The following is an 18861-nucleotide window of genomic DNA, read 5'->3' on the forward strand; positions in this document are numbered from 1 at the left end:
AGTCTAGCTTTTTGAGCCTGCTGAAACCACATCCTGTATGAAACAGAAAAAAGGAACCTGTCCATTGCTGATTTCAAGAATAGACTGGTGTTTATATTCTTGCTGATTCAACCCTTGACATTTTCCCTAGCCAAGACATACATAATTATTATTTATTTACTGATTAAATACATTCTGTTTGTTTTAAATTTGTATTTTGCCCTTCATTCCAAAGTGCAAATATATCACATAGGACACTGGGCTGAGGAACCCATGGCCCTCTTAGTTTTTGGATTCCCACTTATCTCACTCTTATCCAAGATTCATAGCTCTTCCTTCTATAATTTTGCTTTTAATTTGGTTGATATCTGTCCTAAGGCCACATGGGTGTGTGGGAATTAAATACAAAACAATAACACCCAGAGATGGTGGACAAAGGAGGCATGGCAGTTCAGCTAACTGTGGTCCAGACCAGTGGCTTTGAAGCTAATGCTCCATCATCACTTTATTTTGTTCCTTTTTATATATATATAAAAGGAGTCCTTTTAAATGTTCCCACTTTCTCAGGAGCTTATGAAGAGCCTGTTTATCAGCAGGTATGCAGGAAGTTGACTGGGGATGCAGTCTCCCCCAAGCTAACTGGCCTCCCCTGCCTTGAGGGGAGACATGAAAACTATGCATGTTAATTTGTTTTATTTAGTTAGTTTTCAAAATCGTCATCTCCTAATCACACGGAAGGGGTTTTCTTTAATTTCCTACAGTTATAGTCATGGTTTTCGATCCCAGAATGCAGTGAGTGGGAAGCAACTGTGTCAGGAGGAGTGTGAAGAAGCACAGAATTTGTCACCAGGCCCTCTACCCACTGGCAAAAGCAATTGTTGGCCAAGAAACTATCTCCGGGAGACACTTAGTACAGTGGTACCTTGGGTTACAGTCGCTTCAGGTTACAGACTCCGCTAACCCAGAAATAGTACCTTGGGTTAAGAGCTTTCCTTCAGGATAAGAACAGAAATTTGTAGAGAACTATCTCTACAAATAAATCTAGATCTACTTAAATTATTTCATCTCATTTGCTATGGCCGGGCATTACTGCAATATTAGCATCAAGCACACAACTCTGAACACCAGGGACCATCTAGGAAGGAAGAATCATTACATTCAACAGATATACAGTGGTACCTCCGGTTACATATGCTTCAGGTTACAGACTCCGCTAACCCAGAAATAGTACCTCGGGTTAAGAACTCTGCTTCAGGATGAGAACAGAAATTGTGCTCTGGCGGCACGGCAGCAGCAGGAGGCCCCATTACCTAAAGTGGTGCTTCAGGTTAAGAACAGTTTCAGGTTAAGTATGGACCTCCGGAACGAATTAAGTACTTAACCCGAGGTACCACTGTAAAAGACATTCTAAGAATGACCATGCTTTTCAGCTGTTTCCTGAAGAAAAGGAAGAGAACTACTTCATCCTACAGCTGATTTAAAGTGTTTGCATATAAGGCTGTAGTTTTCACCCTGCTTTTAAGTCTCACTGTACTATTACTCCAAAGCAGAGAAACATATTTATTTTATTACATTTATATACTACCTTTATCTTCCAAGGATCTAAAGGTGGGGTACATGGTTCTCCTTGTACTTGGTGTACAAAACTAGTTTACTCATGTCCCTAATGCATGATATGACTAAATACATTCTTTATGAAGGCAGCAACATAGCATGTCGTGGCAAAACCACAACTAAGATATTTCTTCATTTTAAAAAATAAAATGGGTAGAATAATATTGTATTTATGAGGAAAATGATCATAATTTGCAAGTTAGGTGCTGCCCTCTTTTGCCAACTCACAGGAAAAGCACTGCAAGTATGATTGAACCCTTAATGTCACAAGAATGACAACTAAAAAAAAACCTGCCATACACAGTGAAGTTAGTAGAAATGTTTAATACATGTACACTCCTGTTTCATTCCTGAGGCAAAGAAACAATGTTTCATAAAATCAAGAGGATTCAAAGTAGAACACACTGATCCAAAGTATCTAATTTAAAGAGGGGAAAATACATAGGAAGTCCATTGGCAGGAGAGCCAGTAGCCATTGTGTGGAAGTGGGACTCTAGATGCTGATTTTCATGCAGAACCCCTCTCCCCGCAGTACCAACATTGGGTTGCTATCCATTTTGGGCTGGTGGTTCTACTTCTAAGTTTCCACCTCCACTCCTATCTTTCCTGAATTGTATCCATGGCAGCATTGAACTATCCAATATTCTAAAAACAAAAAACCTCTTGACCTACTGATATTAAAATTCAGAAAGGAAATTCTTGGATGCTTTTTTGCTTATATTTGGCATAACATTGTTTGCAACAGTCTAGCAATATTGTAGAATATGCCTTTTGCTCTGACTGAAACAAAGAACCACCAGAGTACAGAACTTCCCACACACAATCAGGAAATGAGTTATCAGCGGAATCTGGGCAGTAATAAATGACAAAAGTGATGCTTTCCAGAATAAAGCCATCTATCGGTTTTACTTTTATTTAAAGCCAAGTAGACAAAAACATAGTGCACACTGAAATACTATAAAAATAAATCAGAGTTTATTGTCTCTTACAGACCATGTTCCATGATTGCTCATTAAGTATCACTATCAAAAGGCAGCATAGAAGAAAATCTCAAACTCTACTGACCTCTTCAGCATCAGTTTCATTTTCACTCCCAATAACTTTTATTAACTCAAAATAAGTCTACAAAGAGTCTTTATGTCATTTCATCAATAATGCTACACATGTTTGCATCTTTATCCAAAACCTGATCCTTCTTGAGGTTAGAGCTTGCTCTCTGCTGGTCATTCTGTCCAATGCAACTGAGACTGTCTTCATGGTCCAAAGGTTCAGTTTTTATCCTCATCCCTCCATCTGAGTGAGGCAAGTCATCTGGCAGAGAGGCCAAGCAGTTCTGGATCATTTCAACAACTCGTTCTAAATGCTTCTGGAACCTCTCTGCAGTTTCCAAACGCTGACGTTTCTGCACTTCCATCATGACTCTCAATGTCTCTCTGGCTTGGTGGGGTCGATATTCATTTATAAGATGATGCACATGAACAAAAAGCAGTTTTAAGTCTTCCAGTTTCTCCTCTCGTTTTATGCTGCCTGGGCTCCTTATCAATATATCCAAAAGGTCCAAGAAGTTGATCAGGATAGACATGTTGAGTTTCCTCAGTTCTTTCTTATGGTCAAACTGCATGGGATGCAATCGCTCAATGCCTTGGCTTTCCAAAGGTCGAATAATTAGTTCATCACACTGAAACTGGTTTCCAAACATCATGTAGCTATCTTTAATTGGTGGCGGTGGCTTCGGGGTGATACCTTTACGGATATTTTCATCTGTATATTCTTTAATATATTGCATTGGAGGTGCAGGGAGGGCACTCACTTGCTGAGGTTCACCCATTGTGGAAGATCAAATCACTAAAATAATGAACAATTATTTAGAATGTTAGCAAACAAAAAACAAAACAAAACAAATACCATATTTTGATACTAGTAACCAGAGAGAAAAGTATTTATAAACTAGAAGAGAATGGTTTGTTTAATTTTTCCTTTTCCTTTTAGGCCTGCTATGGGATAAAAATTACTAAGAAAAATATTTACTAGCTACTTCAGGCTTCCTCAACCTCGGCCCTCCAGATGTTTTGAGACTGCAATTCCCAGCATCCCTGACCACTGGTTCTGCTACCTAGGGATCATGGGAGTTATAAACCAAAAACATCTGGAGGGCCGAGGAAGCCTGAGCTACTTAGTTGGGCTTTTTTGAATGTTTCACAACAAATATTACTGAGAATTTAAAATAAAATGAAATATTGACAGAAATGTTAGGCAACAACTATTCAACAATATTTCAGAAACAGAACTCATTTCAGAAAGCACTTTAAATTACATGGACACCACAGCTTGCATTACATAAATCCATGTATTTTGCAACCGTGCTGTGAATTTAGAGTGCAATCTTATATACACACTTACTCAGAAGTATGATTATTATTTATTTAGTAAATTTATCAGTCACTTTTTCTTGCCAAAGACAACTCAAAACAAAAGCCCACATAGGTACATTAAAACAAAACAAAAATACATTAAAAATACATTATAGCCCCACCCCATGCTAAAAGGCCACAGACAGAAGCCAAAGGCTTCTTTAAAGTGGAAAGTTTTTGCTTAGTGCCTAAAGATAAATGGGACTTAATGGGATTTACTCCCAGGTAAATGTTTAAATAGCATGGTTTCCAACTCATGGATCATGGAGCAACACACGGTCACCTTGCTTACTTTTTCCTGATCCAAAACAATTCCTCCCAGTAACAGACACTAATGTTATTATTTATTAAATTGATATACTGCCCTTCATCCAAGTACTACAAAGCAGTTTATGGTATAAAAACAAATCTTGGCTGTGAGTTCTGGAAGAGCTGTTCCCTTCCTTCCGGGCCTGAGAGGGTGGAGCCCTGTCTGACTGCACCTACAAAAGCTGAGGTTTCTGAACAGACCATTGTGTTGGGCTAATTTTTAGGGGCTTTGGTCAAAATAATTTTTTCGCACATTTAAATCTTTCATGACTTAATGTAGAAATTGTTCACTTTGGTTGTGGTCTTTTTGATATGTTTTAATTTATTTACGGCTACTTCTGCTACGTGTGCGATTATGTACACCTTTTCCTGCCGTAAGCCACCTTGAGCATAGTTTTAACCATGGAAAGGCGGCATACAAATAAAATGGCAAAAATATGTAACATCGTAACAATCATCAGAACCACACACACAAAATTTGAACGCCCATAGATTGTTTAATTAGCCAAAGGCCTGGAAGGAGAGGAATGTTTTCGCCTGGCGCCTAAAGATAACCCGATTCGACTTCTCTGGACTGTAAACATTTTTCTGGACTGTATATATTTTTAATATATTGTATTTAATGTATTTTGAATATAATGTATTTTTTAAATGTAATATGGACGGCTGAGTCGACCTTAGTGCGTTTTCACTGTCGTGAAAGGAAAAAAAAGTCTCTTCTGAAGATCCCTTCCAGCTCAAGTAGCAGTTTAGATTCTCACCCTGTGGCGAAGCGAACCAGGTCGGCGAACATTTTTAGAGGGAGGGGCAGACAAGAGCTTTTGAAACGGCGGGCAAATGGCGGTTCAAGATCAAAATGAACCCCGCCCCCCCCCGCAACACCCCCCCCCCCCCACACACACACTTTAGGAGCCCTGGCCCTACCTGGTTCTGCAGGCACAAATCGGCGCAACTCACCTGGTCTCCCTTCGCAGCTGCCGCCTTCGTTCCTGCTTCGCTTCCCTCCGCTTCTTCCCTCCCCGCAACTACCGGCACAGAGCCACTTCCGGCGTCCTGCCTCCCTATTGGCTTACGCGTCGGGACGACAGGCAGCCGGGTAGGAGAAAAGGCAGTGGGTGGGGGGGACGGAGGGCGGGAGCAACAGTGAAAGAGTTGCTTTCTGATTGGCTGCTCTTGATATCCAACGAGGTTTCGTCATCCTCGTTGCCATAGATATTAGAACCCGGGACCTCCTAGACTGGTCATTCTTCCACGCACAGGACTTCCTGGTTGCTTTGTGATTCTGGTCTCATCATTGAAGGGGTGAGATCGCAAGAGAAGCTCAGAGGAGACTATGCCTAAAATGTGATTCACCAGCATTTGTCCTACAGCTGAGATTAGATGGCGCTGCGCGTTTTCCCCTGCAGCACAAAAACCAAAGACAGCATTCGTCTTCTGTAGGAAACTTCTTACACTGCTGATGCTGTTGCTTCTGCAATTTCTTACTTTCCCGTCACTATGAGATCCCAGGGTGGGCTGCATCAATTTAAAATACTATATTAAAACAATTAAAAACAAATTGCGATCTCATGAATAGAATGCCTTCTAATATACGCTTTTGGAGGTAAAAAAATAAAGGTGGTCCTGAAATATAAGTGCTCTGTGTGTGTGCCATCTGCATCATCTTGTGTCATATGCAGATATGCAGATGACACAACCTTGATGGCAGAAAGTGAGGAGGAATTAAAGAACCTTTTAATGAGGGTGAAAGAGGAGAGCGCAAAATATGGTCTGAAGCTCAACATCAAAGTAATTTAAGTAATTTCGTTGTCCCCGAGAGGGGGCAATGACAATAAAGATATTATTATTATTATTATATTATTATTATTATTATTAAAAACAACAACGAAGATCATGGCCACTGGGCCCATCACCTCCTGGCAAATAGAAGGGGAAGAAATGGAGGCAGTGAGAGATTTTACTTTCTTGGGCTCCATGATCACTGCAGATGGTGACAGCAGTCACAAAATTAAAAGACGCCTGCTCCTTGGGAGAAAGGCGATGGCAAATCTAGACAGCGTCTTAAAAAGCAGAGACATCACCTTGCCAACAAACGTCCGTATAGTTAAAGCCATGGTTTTCCCAGTAGTGATGTATGGAAGTGAGAGCTGGACCATAAAGAAGGCTAATCGCCGAAGAATTGATGCTTTTGAATTATGGTGCTGGAGGAGACTCTTGAGAGTCCCATGGACTGCAAGAAGATCAAACCTATCCATTCTGAAGGAAATCAGCCCTGAGTGCTCACTGGAAGGACAGATCCTGAAGCTGAGGCTCCAATACTTTGGCCACCTCATGAGAAGAGAAGACTCCCTGGAAAAGACCCTGATGTTGGGAAAGATTGAGGGCACAAGAAGAAGGCAACGACAGAGGACGAGATGGTTGGACAGTGTTCTCAAAACTACAAACATGGGTCTGACCAAACTGCGGAAGGCAGTGGAAGACAGGAGTGCCTGGCGTGCTCTGGTCCATGGGGTCACAAAGAGTCGGACACGACTAAACGACTAAACAACAACAGTGTGTGTGCCAGCACAAAATGGCTGAGTATTTGTGAGGACTGACACAAAAATACCCTGGCAATTGTGAAAGCTCAGGGTAAAGCTCTTCAACACAAGCTACAGAAATCTGTGGGGAGGGAATTCCACAATTTTGAAACTGCCACAGAGAATGTTCTCTGCCATGCCCACCAAAAGAGCTCCCTCTTTGGGTCTGTGGGCTTTCACATATCTGGGGCCTATGCGTTATTGGGTTTCCACTGGTCCACACTGGTTTTGCATAATAGTCCTTGGAACAAAACAGAACAGGAGTAGGAAAACTTCTCCAGCCTAATAAGAAGCTCAAGCAACCCAAGGGCAGAGCCAAATACATCCCAGGGGCCAGGTGGGCAGGCTCCATAGGGCCACATTGGGCCCATGGTCTGGAGATTCCTCATCCCTTCTAAGAATATATTTTCTGTTTCTAACACAATGCAAAGGAGCTTGGAATTTGCATACATCATGTATAAACCAATAGTGTAATAAGAGCAGAGTCATGTCTCAGGATGTTCAGCACCAGGAGAATATCTACAGCCAAATGTTTACAAGTGAAGAATTCATTCTGATAGGTGATATCGTCTTATGTTAATATAAGATATAGCACTTAAATTACATTTGTCTTTGTATTATGCCTCTCTTAGGCAGTAGGGAGCAGCAGTGATATTGTCTTGAAAGGAATACAAACATTGTCTTTATTATTTCAGTTTTGTGAAATTCTTATATGGAAAGCGCTGAAAAAGTGAAAATACTTTTTGGGATAAAAAAATGTGCAAACCTCAATGGAGGTGTATTTTTAATTTTCTTTGTACTTGTTTTTTGTGCCTGATGAGGCAAACAGCAGTCTCTGACAGTGATTTAGGTGTGAGAAATAACAAGGGAAGGGATAAAAAAAACTCACTCAGGATTCTGCTTTTCAGAGCAAATTAGTAACACCCTTTGGCTGCTTTGAAATAAAAGTAGAGTGCTGTTGTGCTCATGTACTGTGTGTGGGCTTCCCGTGGTTATCTGGTCGGCCACTGTGTGAACCAGATGGACTTTGGTTTGATCTAACGAGGGCTCATTGTATGTACTTATTAACAGTGCAATTCAATACATTTCTGCTCAGAAGCAAAGACCATTGAATTCAATTGAACTTATTCCTAGGAAATTTTGTATAGTATTATAGCCCTAATAACAAATCTCCCATGTCATGTAATTTTTAAATTTAATTGTTTATTCATTGCAGTGCATATATATATATATATATATATATATATATATATATATATATTTGCTTTCGTAGATTTTCACGGGTATAGGTATGCAGGTTTTGGTGTCCTCGGGTGTCTTCCCGTGTAAAAGTTGGGGTGTCTAGGCGACGTTTCGACGAGGTCTCACTCGTCATCTTCAGGCTGGTGCTTTCGGCTTCTTGTTACTGGAACAGAGCAGGATCTCAGTGTTTGAGTTCCTATAAATACTAAGGAACAAAAGAAGAAAAGGCACACTAGCCTGGGAACTTCCTCTCGGCCCAGAACATTGGAGGCTATACACCACACCCCTCAACAGTATTTATAGGAACTCAAACACTGAGATCCTGCTCTGTTCCAGTAACAAGAAGCCGAAAGCACCAGCCTGAAGATGACGAGTGAGACCTCGTCGAAACGTCGCCTAGACACCCCAACTTTTACACGGGAAGACACCCGAGGACACCAAAACCTGCATATATATGTATATATATATATATTCTAAAAACAACATCTAAAAACAGACACATTCTCACAGGTAATTTCACGGTTGCCAAGAACAGTATCTTTCAGTTATCAAATGTCTGATGAACAGAAATATTTTTAAATTCCTCCTGAAGTTAATAATGAGGGAGAGAGATGCTCCTCACCAGGGCAGGCATCCTATGAATGGGGAACCACTTCCAAGAAGGCCCTGTCATGGGTCAGTGCCATAATCCAGTGATAAAATACAATATGCAATAAGGGTCCCTATATATCAAACACAATCAGCAATAAGATGAAGATGATGATGATTTATATACAGCCATAATGGCTTCTAAGCAGTTTACAAGCAAAAATCCATTTAAAAATCCATACGTAATAACTATACACATGAAAAAATTCCATCAAAACATTTAAAAAATGTATTTCAAATAAAAAAAAATAAACATAGGACAATTAGCAATAATGCTTTAGAACTGGCTATATATCTGTTTTGACCTTTTTCAAATATGTCCCATTTAGTCTTAAGCTCCGGGAAAGGTTTTCTAAACAACCTTCTTTGGGGAGATATTGAGAAGTTAGGTCATACCTGATACAATAAATTAATAAATCTCAGATGACAGCAAGACATGCAGGTTTAAAGGGCTTTCTGTGGAAACATCAGACATATCAGTTACTTAAATAGCGGGTGTGGACTTCCTCAGACCTAATGTTCGTGCTTTACACATTCATTCCTTTATTATTCTTGTGTTTATTAGGTAAATTGTAATCAACTGTCTCTTGGCTTTTTTTTTAATCCGGTGCCTGATTTACCTTTCCATTTTCTTTTTCTTATTCATTCCCACCTCCCTTTCTATGAGCATATAAAATAATATAGTGTGCACTTTTCAGGTGACAGTGTATGAAAGGATGTGGTTATGGTTTTTACATCAGAAAGGAAGCTAGCTGAGCAGCACTGCCTGAGTGACAGATGGAAAGATAAGCACCTACGCTGCTTTTTGCATCCACTTTTGTGAAAGACAACAGTGTCTATCACATGAATTCTCTTTCCCAGGCTTATGTGCTCTGGTATTGGGGCAGGTGCCTTTCCATCCTGGAAGGACCCCCGTTACTTGATGAACAATGAACAACGGTGTTCTTCTTGAAGAAGAGCTGATCAAAAAGTCCCAGCAAAAGAGAAGGACATCTCCCTCCAATTTTAAAGTACGATTCTTCGTTTTGACAAAATCAAGGCTGGCGTATTTTGAGCATCGTCTTGGGGTATGTGTGCTGTCTCCCATATCTTTTTCAGAGCATCTTATCAAAGGATAACGAAGGGGTAGGGAGAAACTGAGTGAATGAGGTAATCTGGGGCTAGCTTATGCGATAGTGGCTTTCCCAGTGATTGTGTTTGCTTTATGTTTTAGCAAAATTGGTTTATGTGTAAACCATGCATTCTTATTTTATTTTAGGGTTTAAAGATACGATGGTGCTTGCTCCTTTCCAGGAGAACTGTTTCAAGGCATCCATAACTGATTTAAAAAGCATTGTTTGCCGCACTGTATGTCATTGTAAGTTTATAGACGCCAAGAAGGCGGACAGCTTGGCGTATATAAGAGAATGTTGATTCTCAGTGGTTTGAGGGTTCTAGAGTAGTCTTTTAACTGCAAGCTGAAACCTATATCAGGGCCTTTTATCTTCTGTGGCTTTGAAAAAACGGAAATGGAGCCAAGTCCTGCAGAGCCATACAGGACACCAGTCTTACTTACACACAAAACACAAACACTACCCCATCATTTAAGTATCACCCAAATCTGTTCCTTGAACACCACACAAAGTCTCATTGTCCGGACAGCACTAATGTTTCAGGGATTAGGATGTCCTTGGAAAGAATTGATACGGCTTGCTAAAATACCACAGTGGGACTAAGTAACAGCTAGCCTGTAGTTACAGCTTCTGCTATTGGGGGTCCCATTGGTCACCTCCCTGCCCCTGCATGGCTTTTGTCATCTGCTAAAAAGCTGCTTGCTTTCTAAGGTGTTTGCTGGTCATTGTTGCATTTCATTGAAATCTAATGGTTGTTTTCTCTCTGTGTTGTTGGAGACGCTTAGATAAACATTGTAGGTGGATAGTTCAGACCCAATGTTCAGGCTCAGGGTGCTAGGATTTTGTTGGCATATTTACCACAGGTGCTGGATGTTGCCTGTTATATTTCCAGGTGGAAAAAATCTTTCCCTGACTTTGGCAGTCCTTTTGTCTGCTCTCATCCCTCAAATGCTAAAGACCACACTTTGAGACCAGGTCATCACTGCAGTAGCAGGAGTTGTGTGTGGATAACATGGTAAGAGAGGGAACAGGCAAGAAGAGGAACAACTACATTTCTCTTCTTTCATATGGTACTGATGATGTTGATTAGGCTAACATCTAGGGTCCAGGGTAGGAGAGGACAATAGGTAGGATGCTCTCATGTCATTATTAATAAGTTTGTTCAGTTCTTGAGATGGCAGATCCAATATGGAGAAACTATTAAAGAGCTTACAGAATAACAAGTGCCTCTTCCCACCCCAACTGCTCCAAAGGCCCATTGTTACCTTTTCAACCTGTCTTTTTTATAGCAGGAAGGGCAAGACTTTTAGGAAAGGTATCCCTGGAACTGAGAGGTGAGAGCAGCATTGCTGCTTTCTTCTTTCATTGCTGTTCAAAGGGCAGCATATCTGAATTAGGACTCCCCTACACAGATTTTAGATTTAGATTAACTATGCAGTGGAAGACTAAAACTTACTCTGTTTAGCACCACTAATTTTGATAGGACTCAGTTGATGCTAGGGATCATAGAATTGTACAGTTGGAAGGGGTCACAAGTGTCATCTAGTCCAACCCTCTGCAATGCAGGAATCTTTTGCTCAACATGGGACTCAGTGGTTATGTTAGAGGATTCTGTCTGAAATGGAAACGGGAGCGGAAGTTGCCACAGCCTTCCTGTTCGTCATAGGTCAGGAATAGAAACCACACAAGAGAAGATGGGCAGTATTCACTGTTGTCATTTTTTCCCCTTTTAATCTGCAAATGTTATAACTAATTGTGTTATTTTCTGCATTGCTTTTGATGTTTCCCTTCTACTGAAATGTATTGAAATTATGTCAAATTTGGCCATAGTGGATAGCGAGACAAACAATGTAGGTTTTAGCAGAAGCTTCTGTAATGGAACAGAAACAATGCTGATTACAACAAGGACAGGACCAGATGAAAACTGGTGCCTCCTTGGATCCTTAGTTGATGCAAGCCTGTGTGCATATAGCATAGAAAAAAAAGTAGGAAATGGATAAGAAAAAGTAGAATCTTCCATCGAGGACCTGAAAGGAGCACATCTCTGAAAATTATGTACATACTGTACATAATCTAAATTTGGATGGAGGTATATTCCTGCCAACCTAGCAGTTCGAAAGCACGTCAAAGTGCAAGTAGATAAACAGGTATCGCTCCGGCGGGAAGGTAAACAGCATTTCCGTGCTCTGCTCTGGTTCGCCACATGACCCGGAAGCTGTACACTGGCTCCCTTGGCCAGTAAAGCGAGATGAGCGCCGCAATCCCAGAGTCATTCACGACTGGACCTAATGGTCAGGGGTCCCTTTACCTTTACCTAGATTCCTAGAACCAAAACAGATGAGACATAGAAGAATATGTGATCAGATTTTCCAATTAAATTTAACTTAAAAGCAACCGAAAGGGAGGGCCTAATGGGATTAGGCAGCAGAACTGGGAGGGAGAAGGGTTTTCCATCCTCCACCCTTTCTCCCATCAACATCCCCTATTAAGATATTATCCCATAGTACATCCAATGCTTTTTCCTTTACAGTTCTAATAGCAGCTTCAGAAGAGAGTGATTTATAGTTGAATCATATTTCATAGTAAATGCATTTTTTAAAAGTGTGCATAAACTTGTTTAGTTTTGAAGAAAATTCACATAGGAGGGCCCTGCTCTGGAACATGTTACTGCTCCAGATTAGAGACTGTACAGATTTTCCTAACAGAAATATCTTTCCAGATGCTCCCCCCCCCCAAATTACTCTTTGCTGCTAAACTGTACTAGGGTGGGGTGGGGGTGTTGAAGCACACACTGCCCCCAATGTTATTTCTGCTCTAATCCAATACAGGTGCCTCTCCTGGTCATAGATCTCCTGCATATTGTCTAATCCGGCCCTTAATCCCTGGTAATCTGAAACTATGTTTTGCATTTGATCTTGTTATATATCTCATGACCTAAGAATTAATTTTAACCCAACATTTAGGCTGCAATCCTAGGCACGCTTACCTGGGAGTTAGACCCATTGAATACAGTGGGATTTACTACCCATTATCTATGAATATAAGGACACTTACCGACTTTTTAACACTAGTTTTGTGGTATAATTTAAGGCCATGGAATAAATGGGGATGACTGGCACAGTAAATCCTTTTTTAAAAAATCAACAGGCATTTTAAGTGTTTTTTTCTGATTTGATGCTCTATCCCTGTTGTGCACCACTTAGAAATGATGGTATTAAGCTAATAAAATACATAATTAAATATCAATATAATAGTCTTTTATTAACATACATAGCCTGATCCTGCACTATAAAGTGCACTTCTAAACATATTTGCTGGGGAAGACCCCTCGTGCTCCATTGAACTTCTTGTATGTAAACATGTTTAGGATTACACTGTTAGAATATAATTTACAAGACACTAGATGTGTTGTTGTTTTTAAGAATAAAAAAAGGCAGAATAGGGGTAATTTTTGTCAGGATTGCAGCATGCAGGCGTAGGGTGTTCGATGAAAATTCCCACTTATTTTAGTGTGAGAGAAGGACCACTAGTGCAGAGGGTTTTTTGGTTGGGATAATGGCTGGTGAGGGAAGATGCTGCAGTCCTGATGCTGATGTTCCTCCCTAATGTGTGCTATTAATTAAAATAAGAAGTCAGGGTGGCTGCTGCCTTTGGATCATGGGTGGGCAAACTAAGGCCCGGGGGCCGGATCTGGCCCAATTGTCTTCTAAATCTGGTCCTGGAATCAGCATGTTTTTACATGAGTAGAATGTGTGCTTTTATTTAAAATGCATCTCTGGGTTATTTGTGGGGCATAGGAATTCGTTCATTTTTTCTTTCTTTCCAAAATATAGTCCGGCCCCCCACAATGTCTGAGGGACAGTGGACCAGCCCCCTGCTGAAAACGTTTGCTGACCCCTGCTTTAGATGCTGTTCTGCTTGCCGGGCTTCACGCAGACACTGTCGCGTATTCCACGCGGCGCTTTCAGCGAGACACTAAGAGTTCCAGGTTTTTCCAGTGCAGTCTTTTTAATGTGAGCTATATACAGGCATTTACAAAAGAAACAGTCCATACAGAGTACTTACAAACGAATACTCTCCACCACAGCACCACCACACTACAGCACAACCACCACACTAACTGTTAAACAGGCTTTCCTTTTAAAACAGGTGATAGCCAATCACACTAATCACACTCCTGCTGAGTCACTCTGACCCAGCAGAGTATTGCATCATCCTGTTGAAGCCTGCAGACTTATCCAGTATCCTGCAAATCCCAACACTCCTCCTTAAGTCAAAGGCTTGAGACCTAATAATTCTCTTAAGTCTCGAAATTTAGGAGCATCCAAACATTTTGTATACAAATCTGCCACATTACATTTCGTGTTACAGTGCTGTACCTTTAACACATTTCTTTCCAAAGCATTTTTCACATTTCCGTATCTTATAGCAATATGTTTACTCTTGCTTTTAAAGTTCTGTTGGTTAGCAAGCTGTTGTGCAGCCATGTTGCCACTTAGCACAGTGATTGGCATTTCAGAAGGTATTCCAAGCTCTTTTGTTAGGCAAGCAAACCATTCTATTTGTGATACACATTCACTTATGGCTGAGTACTCTGCTTCACAAGTACTTGTGGCAACAAATGTTTGTTTCTGGGATTTCCACTGAACCAGGGCATTTCCAATATATATGGCATAGCCAGTGGTAGACTTTCCATTTTCTCTGTCCCCCCAGCTGGCATCAGCGTATGCATACACTTGCTGATCATATCCTGTATCCAGCACCAGTTTGTAATCTTTTGTGCCTTTCAGATACCTTAGGATTCTTTTAAGTGCTACCCAATCTCTCTGAGCCGGGTCTGCACTTCTTTGGCTTAACATGTGCACTGCCAATGTTATGTCGGGTCTTGTCCAACAACTTAAATATAACAGAGAACCCAACAGAGAATGAAACGCTGTTGCATTCTCACATTTTTGCCCTTCTGGTTCATTTTTGTACTGGGTAGTTATGGGAGTGTCAACCTCATTTGCCCTCTCCATTCCATATGTCTTCAGTAACTTCTCGATTTTTTCCTTCTGACTCAGAGAGTAGACGCCCTCTTTATTTCTCTGAACCTCTACTCCTAAGTAATTCTGAATCTCTCCCAAATACTTTAGTTTATATTTGTTACCTAGGCTGTTTATAAACCAAGACACTTGCTTTTGTGCAGTTGTTATTAGACAGATATCATCAACATACAAAAGTAAATAACAAACACTTCCTTGCACCATTGCTGAATATAAACAGGAATCAGCCAGGCTTTGTTTGAATCCCATCTTTTTCAAAGTTGTGTCTATGCATTCATGCCATAGACGTGCACTTTGGTGTAAACCGTATAGTGCCCTTTGCAGCTTTAACACCATGCTGTCTTTTCCCAGCTCATAACCTGGTATTTGCTGTAAATACACCTCGGCGTCAATAGGAGCATTTAAATATGCTGAGGCCACGTCAAAATGATTAACTTTTAACCCTCTCAGACTTGCCATTGCTAAAACTGATTTTACTGTTTCAGCCTTTGCTGTTGGGGCAAACACTTCATCATAATGTATCATTTTCCTTTGTGTAAAGCCCCTTGCAACCAACCTGGCTTTCCTCTGACAACTACCGTCAGCCAGCTTTTTCACTTTAAAAACCCACTTACAGCTTATGGGCTTTTTACCTTCAGGCAATTCTGTAGGTACAAAGACATTGTTGTTTAGCAGAGAGTTATACTCTGCCTGCATTGCCTTTAACCACGCCTCTTTCTCTAGAGTAGGTAACTCTTGCACTTCTTCAAAGTTTTCTGGCTCAGTTACACAAACCTGGTTTATGGTGGCTGGGAACCCATAACGGTCTGGAGGTTGACCTTTATTACTTCTTGCAGACCTCCTTGGTTCACTAATCTCACCCCCTGGGCTACCTTCAGGACTGCTTTTGGGGTGGATTGATTCTGGAGATTTACCTCCTCCTGTCCCTGTTGCACTTTCTTCTCTCCCCTGCTTTATACTAGCAGCTGGAGAAAAATGCTCAACCTTTACCTCCTCCCTTTCAGTTTCTCTGGGAGAGCTGCCAATTCTCAGCTTTGTTTCAACTGCCTTATCAGGTATGCTCGGCAGTAAAACTTTTTCTGGCAGCAGGTTTGCATGTATCTTGGGCCAATTTCTTTGCTCATTAAAGCTGGCTGATCGACTATAACTCAAAAGATTTTTATCATCTTCAAACCTATAGGCTTTCGTACCACTTTCATACCCAAGAAATAGCAACTGCTGTGCCCTTTTCCCACCTTTCCTTCGGTTTTTTACAGGTATGTCAACCCATGCCTTTGTCCCAAAGATTCTCAAATGTTGCAAACTGGGACTTTTGTTATAGAGAATTTTATAGGGTATGTCATCTAGTACCCTTGACCACAAGCGATTCCCAATATAATTTGCGGTCTTAATACTCTCAGCCCAGTACTTAATTGGAAGATTTGCATCTGCTAACAATGCTTTCATTTGTGTCTGCAAGACACCTCCCCTATGCTCTGCTACCCCGTTCTCCTGAGGCGTCGCCACATTGGTAAGCCTATGTTTAATCCCTTGGGAACGTAACCAGTTTCTTAGGGAGCTTGCCATAAACTCTCCTCCCCTGTCTGTCTGAATAGAGCACACCTTTTCGCCAAGTTGCCTTTCTACCCTTCTTACCCAGAACTTCAAAGTTTGGGCAACGTCAGACTTTTGCTTTAATGGATAGACCCAGCCAAATCTAGAATAGTCATCCACTAGGATCAAACAGTACTTGTTACGGGAGACACTTGGTGGGAAAGGACCAGTTACATCAGCATGAATCAACTCCAGTGGTTTTTTGGTTTCTCTCTGGCTTGCTCTTGCTACTGGGCAAGCCCTGCTTTTAACCTCCTTGCAGATATTGCAGTCTAAGTAATTATCACAACTTTTAATGTTTTTCATCCCCCCACACAACTCCAATGTTTTGTTCAGCACCTTATAGCTTGCATGAGCCAGACGCCTGTGCAGGAGATGAATACACATATCATGGGTTGGGACATTTTGCACATTCGCAACCTTAGACTCACACTGCAGTACATACATATTAGCTCTAAGGTTAGCATTTGCCAACACTGTCCCATTTTGCTTTATCTGGCACTGATCTCCCACAAAGTTTACTTCAAAGCCTGCTTTTGCCAAGTCAGGAATGCTCAGGAGATTGTTTTGCAAACTAGGCACACACAACACATTCCTGAATGTGTGTCCCAGCTGTGGGAACACAACCTCCCCCTCACAAACCACATTAGCTTTCTGGCCCGTAGCAAGACTTACATGTTTTTTGTTTGAAGCCCTAGCATCAGTTAGCAGTCCTTTTCTTTTACAAAAGGTTTGAGAAGCTCCACTGTCCAGAACCCACAGCTCTTCATTTTCTTGACCATCTGCAGACACCCAAGCGGTAGACTCCCTCTGCTGCCTCTTGTGCTTCTGCTGTTTTTGTTGTTTTCTTGGGCAGTCCCCAAACAGATGTCCACTGGACTTGCAGCAAAAACACCTTTTTACTTTGTTGACCACCGGTTGGTCTGCAGCAGCTCCTCCTGGCTGTTTCTCCGGCTCCCGACACCTCTGCTCTTCCCGGCTGTTTTTCCCTCTGGGATGCTCCAACAGCTGGGCTGAGGTCATCTTTCGCTCTGCACGCCTGTCCTCCTCTGCATACAACCGTCCGGTAACGTATTCCAGAGTCAGCTTGTCAGTCTCTACTGACTCGAGGGAATTGACCAGCATATCATAGCTGTCATCAAGGGAACTCAGGACTATAAAGACTTTGTCCTCTTCCCCCACAGGCCTCCCTCTTAAGGCTAGCTCCTGGAAACAGCTTGTTAGGAATTTTAGGTGGTTTACCAGAGAGTCCCCCGGTTTCTTCCGACACCGGTACAGTCTCCTGGTCAATGTTATCAGTGAGCCAGCTGTCTCTCGCACATGGACAGCCTTGAGCGCATTCCACGCCTCACTTGCCGTCACCTTATCAGCTACGTAGACTAGCTGGCTGTCGTCCACTCCAAGGATGATCGTAGCCAAAGCTTTCTCATCCTTTTCAAGCTGGGCCTCTGCTAGTGCCAGCTTTTCATCGTCGTCCTCATCTTCCTCAGGGGGCTGCGGTGGATTTTCCACCACCTTCCACAGGCCCTCACGCTTGAGGAAGTGTTGCATGCGGACCGACCAGATGCTGTAGTTTGTGGCCGTCAGCTTCTCCAGCAACACGCCAGTTCTGGACTGCTCCATCCCTGCAGCTCACCTCCAGCACACACGGCTAGATAACTGCCACCTGTACTCTTGCGCAGCGGGAGCGTGCTGGGCCCATAACCCTGTCGCGTATTCCACGCGGCGCTTTCAGCGAGACACTAAGAGTTCCAGGTTTTTCCAGTGCAGTCTTTTTAATGTGAGCTATATACAGGCATTTACAAAAGAAACAGTCCATACAGAGTACTTACAAACGAATACTCTCCACCACAGCACCACCACACTACAGCACAACCACCACACTAACTGTTAAACAGGCTTTCCTTTTAAAACAGGTGATAGCCAATCACACTAATCACACTCCTGCTGAGTCACTCTGACCCAGCAGAGTATTGCATCATCCTGTTGAAGCCTGCAGACTTATCCAGTATCCTGCAAATCCCAACAGACACCTGGTTGGCCACTGTGAGAACAAGATGCTGGGCTAGATGGGACATTGGCTTGATCCAGCAGGCTCATCTTATTCTCTTATGGACATTCTTTCTGTCTATTTTGACCCTTAATCTTCAAATAACCTGTAGCAAAACACAGATTTTAATAGAGCCCAATAGCAGCCTTTGGCAAATAAAATCTATTGTGGGCCCATTTCTCAGGTCTGCTGAAAGAGCAACACTGCTGACTTAACACACTGCGTTTCCCAAATAAATTATCTTTTCCATTGGCAGAACTACGTGTACATTGCATGTTG

At 41.8% G+C, this 18861-nt stretch overlaps 2 protein-coding genes across 3 annotated transcripts in view; one reads left to right on the plus strand and one right to left on the minus strand.

Moving 5' to 3' along the window:
• Positions 1–2471: 2471 nt before the first annotated feature.
• On the minus strand, positions 2472–5405 carry MED7 (mediator complex subunit 7). 2 transcript variants are annotated; one of them, XM_028718358.2, is made up of 2 exons: positions 5271–5405; positions 2472–3438 (listed from the first exon to the last, which is right to left on the minus strand). In XM_028718358.2, the coding sequence occupies exon 2, from the start codon at positions 3419–3421 to the stop codon at positions 2729–2731; it is 693 nt and encodes a 230-aa protein (XP_028574191.2). In that variant the 5' UTR covers positions 3422–3438; positions 5271–5405; the 3' UTR covers positions 2472–2728. The 2 variants fall into 2 exon arrangements, with proteins under 2 accessions (XP_028574191.2, XP_028574192.2); XM_028718359.2 differs by having other exon boundaries at positions 5238–5370.
• A 4155-nt stretch (positions 5406–9560) lies between these two features.
• ITK (IL2 inducible T cell kinase) overlaps positions 9561–18861 on the plus strand; it is a 38487-nt gene continuing 29186 nt past the window's right edge. Inside the window, exon 1 of the mRNA XM_077924626.1 lies at positions 9561–9849. Coding sequence (XP_077780752.1) covers positions 9712–9849 — 138 coding nt within the window. The 5' untranslated portion in view covers positions 9561–9711. The remainder of the gene's footprint in view (positions 9850–18861) is intronic.

The sequence above is a fragment of the Podarcis muralis genome, chromosome 2, assembly GCF_964188315.1.
Source record: "Podarcis muralis chromosome 2, rPodMur119.hap1.1, whole genome shotgun sequence".
NCBI lineage: Eukaryota > Metazoa > Chordata > Lepidosauria > Squamata > Lacertidae > Podarcis > Podarcis muralis.

Excerpts from the sequence above, each read along its gene's own strand:
- MED7 (XM_028718358.2), bottom strand. The coding sequence starts at position 3,421 with ATGGGTGAACCTCAGCAAGTGAGTGCCCTCCCTGCACCTCCAATGCAA.